Source organism: Alosa sapidissima, chromosome 6, assembly GCF_018492685.1.
Source record: "Alosa sapidissima isolate fAloSap1 chromosome 6, fAloSap1.pri, whole genome shotgun sequence".
Lineage (NCBI taxonomy): Eukaryota > Metazoa > Chordata > Actinopteri > Clupeiformes > Clupeidae > Alosa > Alosa sapidissima.
Window position 1 is genome coordinate 22,694,309 of NC_055962.1, and position 17,335 is coordinate 22,711,643.

Genomic DNA, 17,335 nt, shown 5'->3' on the forward strand with positions numbered 1-17,335 from the left:
TTCATCCATTTTCGGATTTGTGATGATGCTTTGAAGGGACCAAGGAAAGTGGAGAGGAACAGGAACACCTGCAGTGGGCGCACATTTCTTTACCTGAAAGCTTTTTCACCCCCAAAAACATGCATAGTAAATGAGTGAGACATTTTGAAAGGAACATCTTTCTTTAATATTTAAAATCATCTAAAAGTGGGCTATTCCATATAGTACAATTTCTCCTTAATCTTTCATCTAAAAACATCCAATATACAACTCAAGTTTGGCTTTTTAAAAAAAAAAAAAAAATAGAAAATAAAACCAAAATGTTACATTTGTCATGCTAGCAACTACAGGATTGGCTTTAACACTGTAGACTCTAGGATCCAGTTTTGATATTGTCTCATGTTACAGAGTAAAATACAACATAATCATAAAACACAGGTTCCCAAATCAAAACCCATGCAAAAGAGAGGTGGTACTTTCCAAATGCCACATCAAGAAAACAATTTCAAAAATCGAATCATGGCTTTATATTCAATTCAATTCCTAAAAAGGACACTTTTTGTAATCCACACTTAGATTATAGTTTTTGAAAATGCATTTGCATGAAAGAACAACAAAGACCAACCTTATTAGGGCATAGTCAGTCATGTTCTAATTTGGAACAGTAATATAAGTGACAAAGTACCTTTTGACAAGGACTCTGCCACTCAAACCAGCCAAGATCTTTTCCAGTGACAATAAAAGGCTTTCTGCTGGTTTCAAATCAACCACATTAAACGAGATACTTTTCAGCCATTGCTTTCACGCTTACTCTCCATACTAGCAAACACCAATAAATAACCTATTTTTTTTTAATATACACTGAGTTGCTCAGCTGAACACGTCAACATTGACTAGGGAGAGAGAAAAAGAGCACATCAGATATACCACCAAGGGAAGACTTCTTTCTCACATTCCAACTGAAAAGCTCTTCTGCCACAAACATGCAATGCAACTGCTGAAATGCATCTTCCATAGTTCTCACACTTGCTACCAAGGGTTCAAAGTCAGCCATTACGTCTAAACACCCCTCGAGTCCCCTGGAGTGGTTTTGGTGACAACGCCAGACAAAAGAGATAGATATAAGGGATCTCCACAGTCCTCCAATATCACAGTAATCACAATGAGTGGATGGCCAGTGCGGTCAAGTGAATGTAAAAGATCTGCACAGTATAGTTTGTCAAGCAGTTTCTCAACCAAGTGAGGAACCGTGGTTCTAAAGGTGGGCGACCCAGAGGTTGAAACAGCTTCCCCCCTTCCCATGCAAGCATGTTTAAAGCAGTCTTTGTTTTTTATTTCAAATCCCAAACCTGAGAAAATGATTGTCAAGCATGCACAGCACACTACTGTAATTTTCAATTTCACAAATTGTACGACAAACAGTAAAAATTCTGTTGACTTTACCAGTATGGGCAAACCAATGAGGAAAATGTCCATGTATTTTCAGACTGAAAAGCTGCACAACCTAAAAAAAATTACATTGAAGTGTATTGAATAAAAAAAAACACACTTCTGTAATGTTCGGCGCATTTTTTAAACACAAATTGTAGCCTGCACAAGGCTACTAAAAGTAAATAGAAACAAAAAGCACAACAAGACAAAGATGACGACAAAAGTAGTGCTAAGTTTGCTTTAATTGTACATTATTTTACACATACTGAGAAGTATTTCTATCGACAGTACACTTCGGTCTGGAGGGAGGAAGAGCGCACTGGTCACCCACACACACGCACACACACACACACACACCTGGAGGTTGTTTTTTCACGTGTGGGTTCACTAGTGGCAAACACCCATAAGTGTAGCTGAGTCAAAAACTACAGAAGTGCAGAAAAACGTTTGTTGCGTGAGGGGAAGTCGACGCTCGCCTGCAGCTGTCCCCTCTGTGGAGAAAGGTGTTCAGCACGTAACACACACAAGGGAGGTGTCTGTTCATCACTTATTGAAATACTAAGTAAACATCGAGAAAGAGCCAGAGATGGTTCGTGTGTTGGTGGAACAAGCTGCCGGTCATTAAACGCCCCATTTGCAGGCTTGCGGGGCAGAATGGAAGTGCGAGCTGCGTGCCAAGTTTTATGCAGGAAGTTCGTTGTGTGTGTGTGTGTGTGTGTGTTTATAAAAGCGACTAGGAGAGATGGTTGAGGACAGTGTTCTGTTGTCTACATGGGGAGCACTTTGGGGTGCGCTGCTGCTGTGTCCCAACGCTGCAGTGGTTTATGGGTAGGTGATTCAGGGTGAGCATGTTCCCCTGGGTGCCACAGAGACAGCGGGGGAGAGAGAGAGCGGGTGAGGCGGCTACAGCGGCCCTTTGAACTGATTCCCAGAGAGGTGTTGTCGGATGGACGGCTTTGATCCGGCAGCATCACCCAGCTTGCGCCATACCACCTGGACAGACAGACACACAGATACAGACACACACACACACACACACACACACACAGGGAGACAGAGAGAGAGTTACATTCTGTATCTTCAATACATCAATCGGAAATGTGAAACAAAGGAAGAAAGGGATGTTTCAAAAAGGCACAAGTGCAAAAGCACTCTGTGTCCTCATGTGGCTTCCTCTAACCAGCCTCCCTCCCTACTACCCTGTCCTATCTCTCCTCCTGACTCCATCCCCTGTAGAGAACTACAGGTGAGACGGGGTTACGGTTCCCCAGTAGTACACAGGAGCCCCCCCCCCAACAATCCTGCTGCATACCACACAGTGGGGCCGCTCACAGCCCTGCCCCTGTCTCTCATCAGCAGTCATCATTACAGCACTGAGGACGGCAGGGCCGGGCAGAGGAGTAGAGAGAGAGAGTAGCAAGGATAGAGGGAGGGGAGGGGAAGGCTAGGAAAAAGTGAGAGAGTCTCTCTCTCTCTCTCTCTCTCTCTCTCTCCCACTGCTCTCCTTTAATTGCTCTGACAGCTGAGATGCGAGCGTCTTATTAAGGCTCCCCAATTAGAGTGCCACTGAGAGAGCAAGCTAGCCACAGAGAATCACTGTCTGTGCTGCGCCAAACAACAACATGCACAGACACAGAGAGAGAGAGAGAGAGAGAGAAGAAAAGGACATCAAAAAAGAGAAACAGAGGAGAGGGAGAGTGAAATGGGGACAGTGGGCTGCGTGTTGTCTTGTGTTGTGTAGTCTTGTGTTGTCTTCTGTTGTCTTGTCTTGTGTTGTGTAGTCTTGTGTTGTGTTGTGTTGACTTACGTTGCACATCTCCCGCACGATAGCTTTTTCCTTCTCGCTGAGGTCCTCCTCGTAGTCCTCAGGAAGCTGCTTGTCCAGATTTTCATGAACCTCAAGGACCTGGAGGGCCATGCAGTTGGAATTAGAGATCGTATGGGACAGTTCACTTGCTTTACAAAACAACCTACACACAATGATACATACATTAAGTTATTCCACATGGTTTTAAGAACCAAAATGCTCTTTAAAAATGAACAAACTCAAAAACGTTATAGGATGGACTCTAAGTGGATGATTTTGAATGCATGTTATTTTTTGGACACTCCTGGTGCATGTACCTTCATAGCGTGCACCACGGCCTCTGGCTTCTGCGCAGAGCTCAGGAAGCCAGCCGAAGGGGAGGACTCGCTGGTGGGCAGACCCCTGGTGCCCTGCAGAGACAGAGAGAGAGAGAGAGAGAGAGAGAGAGAGAGAGAGAGAGAGAGAGAGAGAGAGAGAGAGAGAGAGAGAGAGAGAGAGAGAGAGAGAGAGAGAGAGAGAGAGAGACATAGAGAAAGAGAGAGAACACAAAGAGCTCATCAACTGTTTGCCTACTGCAGGGGAATCAAACACGGTCAGTACGGAGAAACCAGGGGCACTGACACCCAGCATGCCACAACTGATGGATCTGTCGACCGATGCCCTTGGCTGGACCGATCCCTATTGTCCTCCAGCATGATTAATCAGGCCTAATTAAAAAGAGCCTCATTGAAGCATGGAGCTAGCATTACACAGCACCAACTCTCCTTTTTGGTGTATGCCTATGCGAGTCCACCCTGACATCCTCTTTGAAGAATCAATATATTTATTTAAGCAAGAAATCTGGGGGTGGGAGTAAATCTCACAGGAGTTCTAGGTCTGATTTTTGTGGATTTTGACAGTGTGCTCCAAAGCCTCAAATAGCAGCGGATGGCGGAGTTAAAACAAGTAGCCCCGAGCCATGCTTACTATTCATCCAGTGGGCACGAGGTAGAGTTGGCTCAGTGCACACGAATCAAGCTTGTTAAACGCTCGGGAGAACCATCGAGACACACTGTCAGAGAGTATCGGGCTCCAGCTATGGGCTTGTCTATGCAGCCCTGCACTTGTACTTTTGCAAGTGGAGCTGAATCAAAGGGCCAGTGAGCAGCAGCTTCTGGTGTCGGTGGACAAGTCGACTAAAATAAGGGGGAAGATTTGAATGATAAGAGTTGAGAGGTAAAAACTATGAAAGAAAAGTAATGCAAATAAAGTTTGTTTGTTTGTTTGTTTCATTTAAGGCCATTTCTGCAATTAAGGCTATTTAATGGCCAGAGCATTGTGTGTTAGAGAAACTTAAATATGTTTCTTAAAATCTATGCTAATAAGATATTCTAAAACCTTCAAAGGTTGGACCTTATGCAAATAAAGTCTTGTGTAGTGTGTGTGTGTGTGTGTGTGTGTAGTGGGTGTGTGTAGTGTGTAGTCTAATTCCAAACACATCCTACACCACAAGGACAATAGGACACATCTTGAAGGGTGGGTGTATGTATGTGTGTGTGTGTGTGTGTGTGTGTGTGTATGTAGTGTGTGTGTGTGTGTGTGTGTGTGTGTGTGTGCACTAGTGAAGTTTCAGCAAAACCCTGATGGTACGTCTGTCTACTTCATGTTCTAGTTCCTCTTCGTCCTCTCCAACTCACTCATGCATGGATACGCTGAGTCTCATCAGAGCACAATCAATCAATCAATCTGCATGGCACCACATATTTCCCCCTACCCCTCCCCAGCCTAATGAGGATGTTGCCATGGCAACGCCATGACGACGGGCCCGGAGCAGATGTAGAGAGTGAAGCGCGGCATAATCGGCCTAATAGAGGCGAGCACTGCCGAGAAGCAAGAACTACCAAGAGAGCTCATCTTTACGTCCAATCAGTGGGTAATTTGATGATGTAACACAATTACCCCTTCCTCTCTGCAACCATAAATGACATTATTATGAATCATCCTCGCTCTCTCTTTCTCTCTCTCTGAGTGCATGTGTAGAATGAGTGTCAGAGTGAATGCAATGCGAGTGTGAGTGAAGTGGTCCTTCTGGCCTGAGCTCAAACTCCTATCTTTTGTGTGTCTTATTGTAGTCTTGTTGTCTGTCTTATGTTTTTGGATTGATCATTTTTGAGCAGTAAATTTAGCTCTGTAGGTCTGTAGATTGCTTTAAGTTTGCCGTGTACATTGTAAACTGTTTCTCTGTGGAGTCAGCAAGCAGAATCTGCTGGAAGCATGACTGTTGCAGGGACAATGGATTATGAAAAGCTGACTAGGCGTCATGCTGTTAGAGTTGAGTGCAACACTGTGCAAAGTGTAGAGGACTGTAGTTTGACGATCGGTGATATTACTGATCAAGAACATGTTAAATCGGCCTCGCATATGAACGTGATTCATACGTGATTGTTCTATCTCTTGTTCTATCTATTGTAGGAATGCCAAAAGATAGGCATGGGACTCTTATAAAACTGAGGCACTCAAACACTGCTTTACATTTGGGCTCTCCTACAATCAGACAGAAATCAAAAGGTCAATTCATTAATTTCATCATTGGTCAGGCCAAATTTGCAGTTTACATCTGCAGGAAAAATAAGGTACAGCAGACATTAGGAGAGGATGCCATGGCAGTTAAGTTAAATCAAGAATTGTCATTGATCTTCAAGGATACATGGTGCTGAGATGCTGCTCTTTGCTCTGTGACAAATTACATTTTCTTTACTTGGATGGTTAGAGATCTGTCTGTTGTAGTTGTTTGTTCAAAATGTTAAAATATTCTCTCTCTCCCACCATCTATATGTATAGCCTGATTCACTGCAATTACTTTCTTCTCACACAACATGGTGTACTAATGATGTCTCTGCTAGTTCCACACATATAAAACATATTTATTCCCTCAGTCACTTCATATCAATTAAAAGGTCGAGACACTTTTGGAGTTTGATTCTTAAAGTCTAAGGAGGTATGGTATTGAGAGGAATGCAGCTAGTGTGAATCAAGAGCTAAAGTAATCACTTATCCTTGTCAGGCCTTCATGAAAGACAATAATGCACCTTTCTTGTCATTGCAGGTCATGTAGACTGTCAGAGGACATTCTAATACACATCTGTTGTTCTATTGGAAAACCTAGTGCTCCCCTGAGACCATTTACCAATTACGCTAAACGTCACCAGCTGACAAAGTCCTGTGACTTTTGCCTGAGGCGGTCCGTCGGGTGAGTGCGTTTGACCTTGGGGGTATGTCGCGTCTACGACAGTTCAAGTGTTCACGCCAACGTCGCAGCTGGGCTGACGAGGTATAAATTGCACAGGAGCCCTATGCAAAAAGGCTTGGAGGAACGTGAATAAATCAGGCCGTGCAGATCCGCTGGGACAGACAGCTGCCTCCCCGGCTGCCTGAAACATTAATGCGTGCCTTCAGAAGGAAAAGTTACAAGGTCACAGGAGCAGAGCGGAGAAGAGAGGGATGTGGTGTGTCAGCAAACTCGTGACCCCCCCCCCCACCCCACACACACACACACACAACTCCAAGTTCCTAAGGGAGTGAGTGAGTCAGACAGAACGCCTTCATATTAGGTTCTATATTGATTTTTTTCAGCGGAACCCTTTTAGGAGGAGCAGAACAAGTACCTTTGGCAGGGTGACAGAAGCGGAAAAAAACCCAAAAACAATTACAGCTCTTTTTTTCTCTTTAACAGCACCACAGGGAGGTGAAAAGTCTGATCGATCTTCGGGAGCTAATTAACGTTTGATGAAAATGCACTCGCAAACAAAATGTAGGATTACAGTTTAAGTTAGTGGGCGGTGGCTTTTTTTGGCAGTGTGCCATGTTGCAAGGGAAGCTGACTCAAATCATTAACAGATCGTTTTGGGTTTCACTGGAGGCACTGCTGTTTTATGAATCAATACATCAGAAAATGTGGAGCTTAAAAACCTACTGTGTGATGAATTTAATAACACTTCATATGGTTTTAATTTTGGTGGAACAATGGCCTCTCTTACATGCTACAAGTACACTGGACAAGACTGACCAAACGTTTCAGCTGTTTTAAGTGTGAGCTGTGGTCATTTTACATAGCAGATGTGCAGCTAACCAATTAAAATGACATTTGATACTCATACATACAAGTGGACAGTATATCTTGTCTTCCTATCTACAATGCTGGAGACAATGTATACACAACAATAATTCTGAATAATATTATGTGTAATGTAATGTCTCAGTGTACAGCGGGGAACTCTGAGCACTTGAATGCCTTGAGGTGGCTGATAATCCGGTTACACATTTCATTATAGTCTAATTCCAAACACATCCTACACCACAAGGACAATGGGACACATCTTGAAGGGTGGGTGTATGTATGTGTGTGTGTGTGTGTGTGTGTGTGTGTGTGTGTGTGTGTGTGTGATGGGAGAATTTCCTAAGGGACAGTCACATATATGCATGCGACCGAGCATAACAAGGCCGAGTATCTGAATGTCGGCAGTGCAGGAGAGCAGACTGTGTGTGTGTGTGTGTGTGTGTGTGTGTGTGTGTGTGTGTGTGTGTGTGTGTGTGTGTGTGTGTGTCTGTGTGTGTTACACCAGTTAGCTGGCCGCTCAGCTGCTAGTCTGCAGGTTCACTCACGTTGAGCATGGCCTCCTGGCGCTGGGGCAGTGAGGACAGCTGCGACTCAGAGTGGTACAGGGTCATGCCCTTCCTCAGGGCGCGCAGATCTCCAAGGTTACTTTGCTGCTGAGCAACACAAAGGAGGAAGAACCACCATCATCATCATCATCATCATCATGACATGGCATTGCCATGGCAAGCTACAATCACCATAAGAGTGAAAGTGAGAGAGTGGAAGTAAAAAAAATCATCACCATCATCTTCAAATCACCATGGCAACCTATCATACCCTCCAAGTGGTCACCAGTAGAATATGGAGTACTCTTGCATGGAGTCATTGGATCCCTGAGAATGGAGTCATTGTGTTCCTGTGATTGAGTTCATCTGGGACTAAATGTGCAGTGCTTTTCACCCATCTGTGCTGTAGAGCCACTAGTGTAGAGGGAGAATCCCCTGGTGTAACAGTGTGATTCTCACAGGGCCCCTGGGCTCTCCCGATCCTCCAGGAAGTCACAAGTGCACTAGATACTCTGTGATGTCCTCTTGTCCTCTACACACACACACACACACACACACACACACACACACACACACACACACACACACACACACACAAACCTTTCCTCTTATGAGAATATGCCCAACAACCTTCAGTCCCTCTATGAGAGAACAGCACTTCCCAAAGGCAGAAGTGACTGTACCGTAGCAACCCAGGGATCTGTGAGAAAAAAAAAAAAAAAGTCTTCTCCTAATGACATTTCCAATGTCATGCACTCGTGTTCTTTTCAATGGGCAGAGTGGAGCGCGTGATTGCTGGGAGACTGAGAGAGCGAGAGAGCAAGCGAGAGAGAGCGAGAAGGATAAAAATAGCCAGGTCGTCGTCTCGCGCATCCTAGCGCGGTTCCTGTGCTTTCGAGCGCTCCAGGGAGGCTAACTCGCTCGCTCTTTAATACCGTCAGCATCCTGTAGCTGCGTCAAGACACGTCCCATTTTCGCTCACTCGGCGGAGACAGAAATACATTGTTTCATAACCTGCACTGAGGGCGACTGAACACATTGCTACAGATGGCAGGGTCACAGAGACAGCCTGACCATATCCATATAGGCCTTTATGGACACCTAAACAGCACATTTCTTAGGTCTCTAATGACATTTAGCCTCTTTTAGAAACGGAGATCAATCCATTTTGGGAGCATATTGAGTGGCACTGCAAACACAGGCCATGTAGATGGCCTAAGTAAGTTGTACTTAATGAGCTTATAAATGCTGGACATGCATAACCCGAGGACCTTCTTCAGACATTTTCTGTTAACATGTGCATTCTTTGCCTGCATTAATGGTCCTCAAAATGGCCGCAAGCGTCCAGTTTGGTCTGACGCGGCAGTCCATTTCTCTTCATTTTTGGCCTGGGCTCCAGACGTGTGCGCGCAGGCCTGAGCGGCTCGGCCTTATTCATCACAATGTTCCCGGAGGGTGACAGTGGCCTGCAGCCGTCGCACCTCATCTCCTGTCTGGAGCAGCGGACTGGGGCCAGAGGGCTCGTGCTTGCTACAGTGAGGTCACTCTTCTTGGAATGAAAACAAGGAGAAGAAAAAAAACTTACCTGCCTAACCTCCTCCCAGGAGCAAATCAGGCCAGACTGTCAGGCCGCGAGGTAAGCACTTTTCCCCCTACATCAATTTGACTCCTCTGGAGACACCGTTTTGTCATTTGGACAGACTGCGGACACAGACCAGGAACACCCCACCGCAACTAGGGTGCCATTTCATCTTAAGCCAGTAATACGATTCTAACTTCAATATTTCCTTTCATTTTCACTGGAAATTAAGAGGATTTAGTATCATTTTAATTTATCAATACCAAGATGCTTAGACTAAAAACTATTTTCTGGTACTAAACTGAGAAGCTTGCTCAAATGACACACTCTCACGGAAGAAACTACAGTGCAGCATCAACAGAGCATCCAAAGTCATTGGTCACCCCTACCATCCCCTACCATCACTCTACCACAAATAAACAATACACAGAGCCCACAAGGTAATCTCTGCCCACCCTGCACACTACACCTTCCAGCTACTGCCCTCTGGGAGGCGTTACAGGACAATCACCTCCAGAACACTCCGCTTCAAAAACAGTCTCATTCCCATGGCAATAAACATTCTGAACTCTGAATGCTGAGGATTGTGGATTAAGTATGACCCTTATGAATCATATCTTCATGTGTCTGTCTGTACATATGTATGTCATACTATATGTTTAATGTTTAATCTAATGTTGGAACCGGTACCAAAGAGCTGTACTGAAAACAAATTCCACCAGCCTGGCTGTGTGGTCACTAAATTAAATCAATCAATCAATCAGTCTTTACCTCTGACTGACCATAATGACAACATCAAACTTTGTCAAAGTAGATCTGAAGTTGACAATGTTGATAAAGGTTCCCTTGGTATAGACAGGGCAGTAGGTTTCAGACTATGTAAACAAGCCCACACCATTTTTCTCATACCTATTTCTCATTCTAAGCACAGGTGTCTAGTCTTTCTGAAGGGCTCAGGTTCAGCTCTTACCTAACCAGTTTGGAGGGTCAACATTCCATTCCTTTGGTAATATTGTTTCCACAGAACAAAGGGGGAGGTTATTCTAGTTACACTTTTTTTGAATAAAACCCTCTGTTTAGTAAGGCTTTGTCTGTAGGTTGGGCAATACCTTTGTTGAAAGGAAGAAATGTCAGGTCCTTGTGCACTATTAAGTGAGATTACAATCTGACCCTTTGAAAACTTGCTGCACCAGTGCAGGCCTCCTTGTGGAATTACTAGTTATTATGACTACTGTGATGTGCCACTCAAATTCATGTGTAGCCTAAGTATTGCCATACGGAGTGGTCTCTAAAATCTGCAGTAAAACAGACGATAGTAGCCACATCATCAATTTATAAAGACTGAACTTTTTCTCCCCAAACGTCCGCATATGGACAAGACGGATGCCGAGACAACCGCAACAAGCAAGACACAGGTCATGAAAAATTCACATGAATTCATTTTCTTCCTTACACACATCAATTTACAAGACCCATGCATTATGGAAGCCTCTCATCCACCTGCGTTGGGGCTGCTCAATTATTCAGCGCGTCCAGACGCCCCTGCGAGAGAGGGGGACAAACATCTTGGCTCATGCATCCATGTCGTGCTGCGACAACCCCCCTTCGCAGTACATTGCATCTCTCTCATCTCTCTCATCTCTCTCACAATAACAACCCCCCCCCCCCACCCCCAAGGCCTGTTCGCTGAAGCCACTGCTCTGCCAATTGGGAGGGTGGTGGTACACACATGCACACACGTTCAGCGTAGCCTAGCATGCTGTTCCTGAAAAGCAGATGGGATGCTGAGCAATGCCCAAAACGCAGCCAGGAAGTGCGAAGAGTTTATTAGAAAGTCAAGCAGCCGAAACACGCAAGAGAGCATGAGCACCACCACCAGAGAGAGAAAGAGGGGGGGGGGGGGGGGGGGGGGGGGGCGATAGTAAAGAAGAGATTTCAAGCTGCTTCTAAACCAGCTTATCCCAGCAAAAACAGTTCGGGCTGAAAATGGTTACCTTTGTTTGTATCTTTGACAAGCTATATCGGCCTCCGGGCTGAAGGGACAAAACATACCAGAGATCAGGATATAGGGAAGAGGTATGTGACACACATATAGCAGGCCACATGTACCATACATATGCTTGGTTGAGAAGGTAAGCATATAAAACATAGGATGAGCTTCGTCGGTTGGGAGTTTGGGTGTATGTCCACATTCAGAGAGAGAAAGAGGGGGGGGGGGGCGATAGGAAAGAAGAGATTTCAAGCTGCCTCTAAAACCAGCTTATCCCAGCAAAAATAGTTCGGGCTGAAAATGTTGGGTTACCTTGGTTTGTATCTTTGACAAGCTATATCGGCCTCCGGGCTGAAGGGACAAAACACACACACCGGAGATCAGGATATAGGGAAGACAACATGTGACACACATATAGCAGGCCACATGTACCATACATATGCTTGTTTGAGTGGGCAAGCATATAAAACAGGAGTTGCTTCTGAGATCCTATAGCATAGACATACGGACAAAGGCATCTAAGCAAAGCTCAGTGGAGCCAATCTAATACTCTCTGGATGCCGCTTCAGATGGATCGACTTCTCATCCGAGTCCGCCATATGAGGAGGAGTTTTATTTTTCTGTGAGGAGAGTTGTTTTTCCAAGATGCGTGGGTCCAGCATTGCAATAGAGAATAAGGCCCACGTGTTGTTCACCATGTGTGGCAACAAAGGCGTCACCACCACAGAAGTTGCCTATGGATATGAATATGGATATGACAGCACAGCAGCTGAATATTCTGGAAACAAAGACAAATCCCCAATTTGAGGCCTGCTCCTGGCAAAGGAATGTATATTCAATAGCTCGCTTGGCACAGAGGCGTGTTGGTCTGATGAAGACTATTCGCCCACGCGCTCCTCTGCGTTAAAAAGGCCCAACAGCCTTGATGAACACAATGGGGTTGTGTTTGGGGAGAATCATTGTGCTGATCCTACGAGGTGTCTTTCATAGCAATGGCCTCGCCAACGCTCCTCACACTGTCCCCGTCAGACTCACCAACCACAATGGGCGATTAATACTTCATTTCACACAGGCTTTGCCCGTTCTCATCTGGCACCTAACACGTCTCCAGCTAACAATTGGCCTTTACTCTTCTTCAGACGCCTTAATAACTAAGAGTGTTTGAGGAAATGTAATACCGGGTGGCTTTTCCCCCCTGAGCAAGGCTCTAATTATATCTCACTTTTAGGATCAGGATCTGATAATAAAGGCTTCATTGCAGACTATGGTACAGCAGAAGAGGCTTAGGTAAATTGCCAGTGGGCAATGAAACGATGGGTTAATTACATTTTAAACCCGTTGAGCTATATATTGTATCTATAGCTAAATGCTAAATGCTAAATCTGCATGCGCTCTGCCGTATCAGCCTTGAGAAAAAAGAAGCTCCAGTGAACTCTCGCTGAACTGGGGGAAGATTTTGCCCGAAGGCTGTACATAACAACCCCCCGGCGGGTGGCGGGGGCGCTAGGCTAGTGGATGTGAAGTCCAGGTCAGCGGAACAAAAGGACGCCAACGTTGTCACTGTCTCGAGCAGTGCTGTGCCGCTTAGGGATCCCTCTGGGAGAGAAGCATGCCAGTGTACCAGGCTTTGATTTCTCCAGAATCAATTAAACATCAGTGGAATGCATACTCTACCATTACAGTGGGCCTACTCTTAAAGGGGGCATGGTAAACATCAAACGGAATACCCTACTGAATGGCACCCTACTGTATTTTTTCCCTTTCTTCTTAAAAGTAAAACAGGAAGAACTTAAGATGAGCATTTTACAGGGCAACTGTACCTGAGAGAGGAGCTTGTTCTTGTCGTCCTCGAGAATGCGCACCTTGGTCTCCAGTTGTCGGATGTAATTTGAAGATGACTCTGTGGTGACACAAAGAAGAGCAGGAAATCAGGACTTAGGTATCATTTTATACATAGTGCAGAACTCATTCATACAAATAATAATAATAAAAAAAAACATGGACAGTGATTATAGTTGAACAGTATAGAGCAGTTATTACAGTGGTCATGACAGATACAACCCAGGTCTCATAAAAATATTCCTGTTCATGTTCCTGTTTTGAAGGTACCCTCACTCTTGCTTCCATGGATCATTAATTTTTTCCCTGTAGTGATTTGCTGCCTTTCTGTGCCTTCCGTCTAAAATTAGCCTTTGTTTGCAGAACCACAGATGACTCACTCCACACCATTACCCAGCATACAACACACCTGTCAACGTTCTCTACGTCTCTTAAATCCGCTTCTTTTTTCCCTGACAGTTTTACTCGGGTTCATATCGAGGACACCAGGACTTTCTCACACTCTTATTTTTAACTGTGACATGAAAAAAAAGACATCAAAAGGGAAAGCCCTTGGAAGCTGAGGCCTCCCCGTCACCTCATCAGAAATCCTTAGGCTAACCACCACGGGCCAAGACACACCCTATAGGAGAATATCCCTGGATTCAGAACATTCCTTTTGATGCTATGGAGAAGTTCCTCTTAATGGATGCAATCTCTTCTCATCCGTGCTGAGATGGAGGTCAGAGGATTGGAGGGAAACTGGTGGAGGTGGGGGCACTGAAATAGGCCACTGAAAGAGGATTTGGAGGTCAGGGCAAGGGAGGTGACAGGGTACCCCCTGGGCCTTCGATCGCATGCAGGTATGAGTCACTCTGATGGTGCATCACTAAACGGTCCAAACTTACATGCTCTATTTGCGGCCCCTTTCCAGATCAAAACACAACCAACAGAATGTGACCAAAGCTGAACCACCCACTGCTACCACCAGGTGGTGCTGCTCTGTGGAGTAGGGACTGAAATGGTTGTTTTTACAGAATATAAGATGACTGAATTACTTGATGTTTTTATTGGAGGTGCTATAATGGCAACATTGATTATACAGGTTCAGGTCTGAACAAACAACAGTCTATCAACAGCAGAGGAAACTTTGTAGGTGAGGGAGGGGGGGGGGGGAGAGAGAGGGGGAGAGAGAGAGGGAGGCAACGTTAGCGTGCTGATAATCCTCTTTGGCTCCCTTGTGACCCTCTAATCTAACTTCATCTGGTCGGCTGACCTGTGGCCAGTGGCTCAAGCCGATTAGGGACCAGGTTCTGCAGCCGGGTCAGGTCCAGCAGGACCCCACACCACCATAACCCACCCCCCAATATAATAACAAAATAACAACACAGGCACGCCACACCATCAAACCAACCTCACACACAGACACACCTAGAATCAAACAAACCAACATTCTCAAGATGCTCTGGGGAAGACACAACTTTACTCCTAACTGAACACCCACCCCTGCCCCTCCCACCCACCTTTTGAACAAGGTGCCATTTATACGATGTTTCCACTGTGGCAGAAATTAAAAAATATCCACACACACACACACACTGGCATACACACACCAAGCGTGTTGAGTAGTAGACAGAGCTTGAGGCTGTAGACTTGGGAGTCACAGGGGAACGCCTCTTCACATTAATACTGCTGGAGTGGAAGCAAGAGCCTGCGTGGTGTGGCTTGCGGCACGCTGCTAACAGTGACCTAGCTCTTCTCAGTGCCTTACAGCAGCAAACAGCCAAGTTTAGGATTGCACTCGCCACGCGGCACGTTCAAAACAATCACCAAAGAAGCGAGATCTGTCGAGTACGGAGCTTAACAATGATCCATTAAATGTGCACCAAGCGAGATGCGGGGATAACAGTTAAAGAACGAGAGTCAGTCTGGCTGATTACATGGGTAATGTTGGGACTTATTTCATTAAAGTGGCATGAAGCTAACCTGTAGCTAACCTTAGCTTGCTCTCATTGTGAAGGCCTGCTGTGAAATGAACTTTGTCACCTTGAAGTGAGATGGATGTAATGTTTACATGTGTGTGTTGGACGTCTAACCCCCCCACCCCACAATGAGTGAGTTTTCATTGGGCTCGTGCGAGGCTTCACATGGGTTGCCGCAAGCCGTGGTTGGTTGTGGTTTGGTGTCAGATGGAGAGGGGGTGGAGGCGCTGGGTGGGAGTGGGTTGGGGGTTGGGCTGGGGGTTGTGGGATTGCAACTGAGGCAGTGCACGAGTCCGCGAGTCTGTCCCTCTCTCGGTTTGTCGCTTTCAATCCCGTCAGTGGCGCCATGACCCACTTCCAGGGGCGGCTGGGGCTTCCTCCACAGTCACCACCACAACCACCACCACCACCAGGGTCACCAGCACTGCCGACTGCCACAGCCTTGAGAAGGGGCCAGATGGGCTCAGAGGAACTAAGCTCAGAGTCAGGCAAGCCCCCCCAGCAACCCCCCCCACCTCCTCCCCACATACACTATGGCAGGCCCCACAAGAGGTATGCCCTCACGGGTGGGGGTTGGGGGGGTTGGTGGAGTAAAATCAAACTACAACTGGTCATACTTCTGCCACTAGGCGTAGCTTCTCCTCTGTGTCAGTGTGTCTTTAAAATGGGATTATCCAGACTTCCAGACTTTTTCTGCCTGCCAGGCCCTTTCTCTAGGGTTTTGTCTGCCTGTTATTTGAACTGTCTGGGAGTTTTGCAATACTGTATGCGTTCAGCTTAGCTTTACTGAGGGCTGTGAAGAAATATGATGCTATGTATATGCATATGGTGTGCATGTGAGGGTGTGTGTGTGTATGTGTGTGTATGTGTGTGTGTGTGTGTGTGTGTGTGTGTGTGTGTGTGTGTGTGTGTGTTTGAGTAATCCTGTAGGCTGTACAAGTGGGTGGAGTGTGTGTGTGTGTGTGTGTGTGTGTGTGTGTGTGTGTGTGTGTGTGTGTGTGTGTGTGTGTGTGTGTGTGTGTGTGTGTGTGTGTGTACTTGCCTCTCTGTATGTGTGAGTCAAGACGGGGGCTGCGTCAATTACTGCAAGATGTGGAAGAAAGCGAAGAAACTACAGTCTCCGCATAATTAAATTCCATCCACTCTGACCTCATTCTTTAAAAAAAACAATATCCTCCATCAGACAAGGAGCACTTCATTACGGGGGGCAAGAAGAAAGCAAAGAAGAGCGAACGAGAACGAGAACATTCCGGTGGACAAACACGTTGGAAATGTAAACTCAAGGTCAGACCAAAGTGAGGCAGATAACGTGCAAACAAAAAAATGTAGAATATCAGTTCCTTGTTGATAAGAATGGGAATAATACCGTCTTAGACTGACTGTAACTGCCAACACAAACCCGGAGAGAGGGAGAGGACTGTTCTGACTTTAAGTTCATAAGTAAACGGATGAGTGTGTATGTTTGTGTGTCATTTGTGGGAAAGAGTGTGTGTGTGTGTGTGTGTGTGCGTGTGTGTGTGTGTGTGTATGTGAGAGACAGACAAAAGGAGAAAAGAGGGAGGCCTCCAAAGAGAACAGGGGCGGCTGTTGTTTTGCATGTTGGCACAGGGCAGGCTAGAACTCAGCGGTGCATCTGACAGCAGCACAGGACGGGATTTTTCAGTGGCATCTGAAATGCCCTCAAGTGTACGGAGAACGGTAAATGGGACCAGCTATAGCCAAAACTTCCTGGGAAATGGGCAAACCGGGCATTAACGAAACATTAGTGAGACGGACTTGGCACGGGGGCTAAATAACAGCAGGCTCTGGCATCATCAACGTGCCATCAAAGGCACGACTGGCATTCTTGGGGGCATCAAGCTAACACGATGTGACTGGGCTGGCACTGTGGGAAAGGCCAGGATGTGAATGCGCTCAGTCAAGAGGGTGAGGGTCTCTCCTTTTAATGCAGGGGTGCACCCGCGCACACACATATAATAATAATAATAATAATAATAATAATAATAATAATAATATAATATAATAATAAGCTTTATTTGTATAGCACCTTTCATACACAGAATGCAGCTCAAAGTGCTTTACATTTGAAGCATGTAACACAATAATAG

General features: G+C 45.7%; 1 protein-coding gene across 9 annotated transcripts in view; it reads right to left on the reverse strand.

Moving 5' to 3' along the window:
• Positions 1–270: 270 nt before the first annotated feature.
• Positions 271–17,335, reverse strand: part of ccdc85cb (coiled-coil domain containing 85C, b) — a 37,230-nt gene continuing 20,165 nt past the window's right edge. Inside the window, exons 2-8 of one of the 9 annotated variants that reach the window (XM_042096514.1) lie at positions 13,248–13,327; positions 11,740–11,778; positions 11,432–11,470; positions 7,859–7,966; positions 3,535–3,627; positions 3,218–3,316; positions 271–2,403 (exon numbers count right to left, since the gene is read on the reverse strand). In XM_042096514.1, the coding sequence (XP_041952448.1) occupies positions 2,314–2,403; positions 3,218–3,316; positions 3,535–3,627; positions 7,859–7,966; positions 11,432–11,470; positions 11,740–11,778; positions 13,248–13,327 (548 nt within the window). In that variant the 3' untranslated portion in view covers positions 271–2,313. The other 8 variants (XM_042096515.1, XM_042096519.1, XM_042096517.1 and 5 more) reach the window with 8 other exon arrangements.